The sequence below is a fragment of the Ziziphus jujuba genome, chromosome 8, assembly GCF_031755915.1.
Source record: "Ziziphus jujuba cultivar Dongzao chromosome 8, ASM3175591v1".
NCBI classification, from domain to species: domain Eukaryota; kingdom Viridiplantae; phylum Streptophyta; class Magnoliopsida; order Rosales; family Rhamnaceae; genus Ziziphus; species Ziziphus jujuba.
This window is the reverse complement of record NC_083386.1, coordinates 27,437,122-27,446,222: the sequence shown is the minus strand read 5'-3', so window position 1 is coordinate 27,446,222 and position 9,101 is coordinate 27,437,122. Positions and strand designations below refer to the sequence as shown.

The 9,101-nt window shown below is 37.3% G+C and overlaps 1 protein-coding gene across 1 annotated transcript; it reads left to right on the top strand.

The window, feature by feature from the left end:
• The first annotated feature begins 864 nt into the window (after positions 1–864).
• On the top strand, positions 865–8,130 carry LOC107414544 (ABC transporter C family member 10). Its single transcript, XM_048470387.2, has 11 exons — positions 865–3,265; positions 3,432–3,752; positions 3,840–3,926; positions 4,746–5,336; positions 5,436–5,600; positions 5,891–6,185; positions 6,291–6,505; positions 6,596–6,901; positions 6,996–7,059; positions 7,140–7,379; positions 7,780–8,130. Exons 1-11 carry the CDS (start codon positions 1,214–1,216, stop codon positions 7,890–7,892), a joined length of 4,449 nt encoding a protein of 1,482 aa, XP_048326344.1. The 5' UTR covers positions 865–1,213; the 3' UTR covers positions 7,893–8,130.
• Positions 8,131–9,101: the final 971 nt, after the last annotated feature.

Here is a 9,101-nt window from a genome sequence, read left to right as displayed (position 1 = left end):
GGAAGATCCATGCAAGGAAAAAAGAAGAAGAGAAAGGCCACGTGTCGAAATGAAGTCAGTGAGTCCGTGTGTGATAGAGAGAGGGAGAGAGAGACGTGAGCCATGACGAACTCGCACATAATTCGGCCATGGCCGCGTAAACCTGCTCATAAGGCCACTCCTTCCCCCATGTGACAGCCAAAACCTTACCACCAATGGAACTCCTCTGACCTTCTTAGGACTTATCAGGAAACGTCACAATTTTAATTAATTTTAATACAATTTCTGGGTTTTTTTTATTTTATTTTATTATTTTTTTTTTGGCCCTTTTTAACTGCTGGTTTGGTGGCCACGCATTTTTTACTCCCGACGACCATTTACCATTTGATACTGGTTAGTCTTTTTGTCCGACTCTATTAAATAATTGTTTTGGTCTTTTCAAACAGTCTTTGTAATTATTATTATTATATGTACGGATATGGCTGTTAGTTGTTTAATTTGATTTGAATGCTTCCTCTTTTTTTTTTTTTTTTTCGATTCTTTTTATAGTATTTTACATTCGTCTTACATTTTTTTTTTCCCTCTTTTTCTAATGTAATGGGGATTTTGATGAAATATTCTAATGTAACGTTTCTTTATGTTTAAGACGGTTTACTTTTTGTTTTTTCTAATAAAAAATTCTCTGTCTCTCTCTGAAACTCTCCATTCTCTTTTGTTTTCTTCTTTCTTTTTTCTCTGTGTTTTTGGCTCAGAGGGCTAAACGCCAATTTAGATTGTTTGTAGCGAACATATTTGTTTGGGTGCTTCTGAGGGAAGTATATTGGCTGAGGCCTAAGATAGGGACATTCTGTTCTTAGGCCTATTCAGGTATTGGATTTGGTTTCCCTTTAAAAAATGAAGTGCTTTTTCATTAAGAGTCTCTGTATTCACGGAATCCTTGCATAGTTCTGATTAAAAAACACAAAAAAAAGAAAAATCACTGGCAGACAACCTTCATCGTGAGGTATTCCCTTTTTGTGCCACCTGCTCCAATCATGAGAGTCGTGGTATCTGCACTTCATTGTTTTTTTTTCTTTTCTCTTCTTTTTAAGCTTTCCCCATTTTTTTATTTGAAACACAAGCAAGAATTGTAGTTGGCAAGAATTGTAGTTGGCAAAGTGTTTTTCTTATTTAAAGTTTTTCTTCAAATGCTGTACAGGCTTTGAAGATTTAAAAGAAAAAGTGATAAAACATCATGGAGGAACTATGGACTGTGTTTTGTACGGAATCTGATTGTTCAGACTCTACAGGAAGTAATCCATGCAGTTCTAAACTTGGGTTTTTGGGTCATCCTTCATCTTGCATCAACCACGCATTGATCATTTGCTTTGATGCTCTGCTTTTGGTCATGCTCATCTTCACGATGATTCAGAAGTCCTGGTCCAGAAATGTTCATATTCCACCCCGGTTTCAAGGTTTTTCCGTTTTGCAGATTGTCTCTGCCATTTTCAACAGCTGTGTTGGATTGGTGTACTTGTTCTTCGGCATCTGGATTTTAGAAGAGCAGTTGAGGGAAACCCAGACTGCTTTGCCTTTGAGCTTGTGGTTGTCAACTATATTTCAAGGGATAACATGGTTGTCTGTTGGTTTAACAGTGAGTATCCGGGTCAAACACCTCCCAAAGTCACCAGTACGGCTCTTGTCTATTCTTGCCTTCTTGTTTTCTGGATTTGTCTGTGTTCTATCTCTGTTTGCCGCCATTTTAAGCCAAAAGGTATCAGCAAAGATAGCTTTAGATGTCTTGTCTTTTCCAGGAGCAATATTGCTGATGCTATGTGCTTATAGAGGTTACAGAAATGAAGAGAGTGATGAAAGTGGCATTCAGAATGGTCTTTATGCACCTTTGAATAGCGAGACTAATGCCATCAGTAAAAGTGATCCAGTTACTTCCTTTGACAAAGCTGGAACTCTCAGTAGATTTTCATTCTGGTGGTTGAATCCATTGATGAAAAGGGGAAGGGAGAAAACTCTCGAGGATGAAGATATACCCAAGTTGAGTGAAGCAGATAGAGCTGAAAGTTGTTATTTGTTGTTCTTGGACAAACTGGACAAACAAAAACGGACTCATCCTTCTTCTCAGCCATCGATTTTGAAGATTATAATTTTGTGCCACTTGAAAGAGATTTTGGTGTCTGGATTCTTTGCCTTGCTAAAGATAATCACTGTCTCGGCTGGTCCTCTGCTACTCAATGCCTTCATTTTGGTTGCTGAGGGAAACGAGAGTTTCAAGTATGAAGGTTATGTATTGGCCATAACACTTTTCCTTACTAAATTCATTGAATCTTTATCACAAAGGCAGTGGTACTTCAGAACCAGATTGATTGGCATGAAAGTGAGGTCTTTGCTCACAGCAGCCATATATAAGAAGCAACTGCGATTATCTAATGCTGCTAGGTTGACGCACTCCAATGGTGAGATTATGAATTATGTGACTGTGGATGCCTATAGGATTGGAGAATTCCCATTCTGGTTCCATCAAACTTGGACGACTAGTCTTCAGCTCTGTATCTCATTGGTAATTCTTTATCGAGCAGTTGGGCTAGCTACAATTGCAGCCCTGGTGGTGATAATTCTCACTGTGATTTGCAATGCACCTCTCGCCAAGCTGCAACATAAGTTTCAGACTAAGCTTATGGTGGCGCAGGATGATAGACTGAAGACTAGTTCTGAGGCTCTAGTGAACATGAAGGTTTTGAAATTATATGCTTGGGAAACCCATTTCAAGAATGCGATAGAAAAATTAAGGAATGTGGAGTATAAATGGTTATCTTCCGTTCAGTTAAGAAAAGCTTATAATACGTTTCTCTTTTGGACATCCCCTATTTTGGTCTCTGCTGCAACTTTCGGAGCATGTTATTTCCTAAAAGTTCCCCTGCATGCGAATAATGTTTTCACTTTTGTGGCAACTTTGCGCCTTGTTCAGGACCCAATTAGATCTATCCCTGATGTTATAGGGGTGATTATTCAAGCAAAGGTTTCATTTGCACGTATTGTAAAATTCCTTGATGCACCAGAGCTACAAACTTCGAGACTCCGGAAGAAGTTCAATTCCGAGATTGTGAATCACACTGTTACTATCAAGTCAGCAGCTTTTTCATGGGAAGAGAATTTAGCAAAGCCCACACTCAGAAACATTAATTTGCAGGTCGGACGTGGCGAAAAGGTGGCTGTATGTGGGGAAGTTGGCTCAGGAAAATCAACCCTTCTAGCAGCAATTCTTGGAGAAGTTCCAAATGTTAAGGGAAATGTATGTTCTTACCGTCTGTCCTGTTTCTTTTTTCATAATAGCAATATACAAGTACAGTTTATCTTGCGTCCTGCGGTCTTAATTATGGGGTCAGCCTATTCCCATTCCATCCTTAAAGAAGTAAAGATTTATCTCATAACCTAATACTCTTTTTACTGACTTTCAGATTCAAGTTTATGGGAAGATTGCCTATGTTTCTCAGACAGCATGGATCCAGACGGGAACAATACAGGACAACATTTTATTTGGCTCTGCCATGGATAGTCAAAGATACCATGAAACACTTGAGAGATGTTCACTTGTAAAGGACCTTCACTTGCTTCCTTATGGCGATCTAACTGAAATAGGGGAGAGAGGAGTAAATTTGAGTGGTGGTCAGAAGCAGCGAATCCAACTAGCACGTGCACTTTATCAGAATGCTGATATATATCTCTTGGATGATCCATTCAGTGCTGTTGATGCACATACTGCTACAAGCTTATTTAATGTAATAATCGCACCTTTCCTGACATTAGAATAGTCTTTTTTGGTTTATTTCTAGCTTTCAATTGAAGGTTACTTACCCCTTTGGCAGGAATATGTAATGGAAGCACTCCTGGGGAAGACAGTCCTACTTGTGACCCATCAAGTTGATTTCCTTCCTGCATTTGATTCTGTTTTGGTTAGTCTAATTTCACTTCCATGAAATTGCTCCTGCATGAGTCGTTTGATTTTCATGATGTCTCTCTGGCTGTCATGCATCTGGCTTGTAGTTGTGTTTTTAAAATTTCTCAAGAGATGAAATACAGAAGGATGAAATTCTCCCTTTGTCTGCACGGCTATTGAGGAAGTTGTTTTCTTTCATGCTATTTTAGGTGCCTTTTCGCTTTGTTGTCTTAATAGTTGGCAAGAAATCTGACATTAAACCATAAGAGATTTTTTATTTTGCTATTGACTTGCTGAAGAATTTTTCGCATGATAACAATGGATACAACACATATTTGGCCCTCATCTAAGTCAAACAAAAACTTCGTTTTTAGTGATAATGCTCCAGCAACTTTTTTCCGTTACAAAGACTAACCTGATAACTGACCTCAACTAGAGAAACTTTTAAAGACTCCATGCTTACACTTTAAAACAATCTTTGAATATGTGGACATCCAGGAACCATTCCTAAAAGGTAAAATGATAAAAAATAAAAAATAAAAAATAAATAGAAAATGAAGAAGAAGAAGAAGAAGGATATTCTGGTTTATGAATATGCTCATGTGATGTTCTTGGTGGAACTACAGTATTTTACTACGTTCACAATGTAAGTTCATAGTGATACCAGCTGGTCTCTGTGTTTGCATGAAGTGCTAATTGAAGTTGATCTTGATTTATGAACTAGGCCATTTTTATAAGTTACCATTGATATGTTTTATCAGTTGTTAACAATAACTGATTTTGTTGCCATTGATTTATTTTGTCAGTTGTTAACTATAACTGATTTTGCTGGCAGTTGATGTCTGATGGGGAAATCCTAAGAGCAGCTCCTTACCATCAGCTGTTGTCCTTGAGCCCAGAATTTCAAGACCTTGTCAATGCACACAAAGAGACTGCTGGTTCTGAAAGGCTTGAAGACATCAATCCTGCCCGAAATCATGAGACATCTTCGGCTAAGGAGATCCGAAAGAGTTACGTAGAGAATCTATTAAAACCATCAAAAGGTGATCAATTGATAAAGCAGGAAGAAAGAGAAGAAGGAGACATGGGATTAAAGCCTTACATACAATATCTAAGTCAGAACAAAGGGTTCTTGTACTTTTCCATTGCCATGCTTAGTCACCTTACATTTGTGATTGGTCAGATAGCACAGAACTCTTGGATGGCTGCTAATGTTGATAATCCTCATGTTAGCTCATCACAGCTGATCATGGTTTATTTGGTGATAGGAGTTTTCTCAACAATTTTTTTGCTTATTAGATCTCTTTGTGTGGTTGTTTTGGGTGTTCAATCATCCAAGTCTTTATTTTCACAACTTCTAAACTCCCTTTTCCGTGCACCTATGTCCTTTTATGACTCCACGCCGTTGGGGAGGATACTTAGTCGGGTATGCATCAGAGACTCAAAATATGATTATGGCTTACAATACAATAGAAGATGATTTACATAAAACTAATACTTACATTTATTGCTCGCTCATCTGCAGGTTTCATCTGATCTGAGTATTGTTGATATTGATATCCCATTTAGCTTAATCTTTGCTGTTGGAGCCTCTGTGAATGCTCTTTCCAATCTCGGAGTGCTGGCTGTTATCACCTGGCAAGTGTTGTTTGTCTCGATACCAACAATTTATTTGGCTTTGCGATTACAGGTAAGGTTATACACATTTCTTACATGATTTGCCACTCGCAGGATGTAAAAGCATGCCAAGTGATTTGAGGAAGAGTGTTGGATATTGTTGGGGAGGAAATATAGAAATATTGTGCATGATTCTGTGCTTCAGACTCCCTAGTACCTATTTGGATTAAACATGCCAGAGGAAAGATTAAAATGATATGGAGTTTTTTAAAAAAATAATGAATAATTATTTTTACATTATGTTACCTTAGCGTATCCCTATACATGAAAAAATTTGATAGGATATCATCCTTCTATCTGCAGAGATATTATTTTTCCACTGCAAAAGAGTTGATGCGGATCAATGGCACAACCAAGTCCTTGGTAGCAAACCATCTTGCTGAGTCTGTAGCAGGAGTTGTAACAATTAGAGCATTTGAGGTGGAAGAACGGTTCTTCACAAAGAACCTAGAGCTCATTGACGTAAATGCCAGCCCATTTTTTCACAGTTTTGCAGCAAATGAGTGGTTGATTCAGAGGCTGGAAACGCTCAGTGCAACAGTTCTGGCATCTGCAGCACTCTGCATGGTCCTGCTTCCTCCTGATACTTTCAGCTCCGGTTAGTATCTAAAGTTGTCACTTTTAGTACCGTATTGCATGCTATTTATTAGGACTACCTTTGGCTGTGTATTTTGGAGAATGACAATTACTTGTGTCGCTGCAGGATTCATCGGAATGGCACTTTCTTATGGTCTTTCGTTGAACATGTCGCTTGTCTTTTCAATTCAGAACCAGTGCACTCTTGCAAATTACATAATTTCAGTAGAAAGGTTGAATCAATACATGTACATACCTAGTGAAGCCCCTGAAGTCATTGAAGAAAATCGTCCCCCACCAAATTGGCCTGCTGTGGGCAAAGTAGAGATACAACATTTGCAGGTAAAATATGTTTTGCACAATGTTAAAAACTTCATGAAACTTAGAAGTTGAAGTGCACTCAGAAATGTGAAAATTGATGTAACAAAACAGATAAGGTATAGACCAAATACGCCACTTGTTCTTCGCGGGATCAGTTGCACAATTGTTGGAGGGCACAAGATTGGTATAGTTGGTCGAACAGGCAGTGGGAAGACAACTCTAATAGGTGCTCTGTTCCGTCTGGTGGAGCCTGCTGGAGGGAAGATTGTAGTAGATGGGATTGACATCTCTACAATTGGACTTCATGATCTGAGGTCGCGTTTTGCAATTATACCTCAAGATCCTACTCTTTTCAATGGGACCGTGAGATACAATTTGGATCCCTTATCTCAACATTCTGACCGGGAAATATGGGAGGTAATTCTTTAATACAAGATGATCTTCTTGGCTTATTTCTTCATTTTTTTGTACAAGTGAATTGATGGGGGTATAACTGTTTGTGATCTTAAAGGTGCTTGGAAAGTGTCAGCTTCGGGAGGCTGTTCAGGAGAAAGAAAATGGGCTAGATTCCTTAGGTAATCTATGTTTTATTGACGTTTTGTACCTGCGATGCATTTGTGCTTCTGATTCTAACCCATGACTAATTGTTCTTCAGTTGTGGATGATGGATCAAATTGGAGCATGGGACAAAGGCAATTGTTCTGTTTGGGGCGTGCCCTTCTGAGGAGAAGTCGGATACTGGTCCTTGATGAGGCAACTGCATCGATCGATAACGCAACCGATATGATTCTGCAGAAAACCATCCGAACTGAATTTGCAGATTGTACTGTAATCACAGTAGCTCACCGAATACCAACTGTGATGGATTGCACTATGGTTCTTGCCATTAGTGATGGTGAGTACGGTTGCTCTGGTGCTAATCTAAAGCATACATTATCTTTGCAACTTTATCTTTTATTATATGCTTATAACAATGCTGATATTAAAGCTTCTCCAACAAACACTTTTCATTTTTGTATAGTAACTCCTTATTTTTTAGTGTAAATGGGTTAAGAAATGTGCTTAAAGACATTCCTGTTTTGACTTGAGAATATAAAAGTGAAGTTTTGATTTGCTAAATGTATTAAGGTTAAATGCATTATTATTTGGTTATATTATCTAAATTTACAACCATTGACAATGAAATTAGGAACGGAAATGAAAAGTACTATTAGAGATGTTCTTAAATTTATGAGTATTTTAAAATATTTATGTTTATTTACTTTTTTTTTTTTTTTTTAAATAAATTTTTTCAGGGCAACTTGTGGAGTATGATGAGCCAACGAAGTTAATGAAGACTGAAGGCTCGCTCTTTGGAAAGCTGGTGAAGGAATACTGGTCTCATTTCCAGTCTGCTGAGTCACATTGATACTGACGCTACTTCTCAAGTAGCCTCATCACTGATAGTGAGGAAACCTTATGGAGATGAATAGCAATAATAGCACATGCTACTTAGTGCAGGCCAAGAAAAGGATGTGGAAATATCAAATATGATAATATTCCTTGTCATGTAATGGAATTGGCTGCGTAGGCCATCCTAATATCAAAAGGAACATTGTAAATTGATAAGTAAATAGTTATATAAGTAGTTCCACTTCTGAACTGCATTGCCATTGTGTTATTTGCCTGATTATTCTAGAAATTTTCAAGCATAATCCGAAATAAAAATGATTAATTATGACAACATAATTAAAGATATAAATATTACATGAATAGACCTAAAGCAGAACTTCAAGTTATACCATCAGTGGGCATTGGAGGGATCAAAAAATTATCTACTCACATTGCAACTGAGTTCATCAACAATTATTAGTCAATCAGGATCTCTGATCTCTCATGCAGCTTGACAAATTTAGCAAAGCAAACCAAAGAATTAAAATTTCCACCTCCAAGCACAGCATTTTCAATATCCTCTATGCTTAGCACATAACTGAACCTCCCCTCCACATCCTTCTCAAGATTACCAGGTCCAATCTTTAGATACCTGCAAACAACTACAATCTTCAAGAGATGAAAAATGGCGAAGTAAAAAGTAAAATCTTAAAAGAGAGAAGAATAACTGTCTCAAAATGAAATGACAAGAAATGAAATAATATAGGAATGGCAGTGTTCATTTGCAGCTCAAAACCCTACTTCTTGACAAATTTTCCAGGAATCAGAATTTTCATTACAAGTAATATTAACTGAAGAGAAATTTGATATAACTTAAAAAAAAAAAAAAAAGGCTAAATTAAGAGAGCTTATTAGTGACTTTTTTTTTTTTTTTTTTTTTTTTTTTTTTTTTTTTGTGGCTGAGCGAGCCATCCTAATATTTTAGTCAAATTAAGCAGCTTTCATTTTCCTAGATTTTCCTTTTCCTCATGTTTATGCATTATTTTGATTCAATCTGTCCCCTAAAAGGTGCTTTTCTTCAATTATTTATTTATATGCACTATTTAGCTGGGCATTAATAAGATAGGAGAAAGAGATTGGAGTACTAATTGGGTAGCTAGGTTCGAAACCAATGAAAAGCCAAAGCAAACAGTACGTTATCAATTAATAGAAGCGGAGTCCATATGATCACAAGTCAAAACATTCA

Excerpts from the sequence above, each read along its gene's own strand:
- LOC107414544 (XM_048470387.2), top strand. The coding sequence starts at position 1,214 with ATGGAGGAACTATGGACTGTGTTTTGTACGGAATCTGATTGTTCAGAC. Across the intron at positions 5,337-5,435 it reads TGGGGAGGATACTTAGTCGG|GTTTCATCTGATCTGAGTAT; the intron begins GTATGCATCAGA and ends GCTCATCTGCAG. Across the intron at positions 6,186-6,290 it reads TCCTGATACTTTCAGCTCCG|GATTCATCGGAATGGCACTT; the intron begins GTTAGTATCTAA and ends GTGTCGCTGCAG.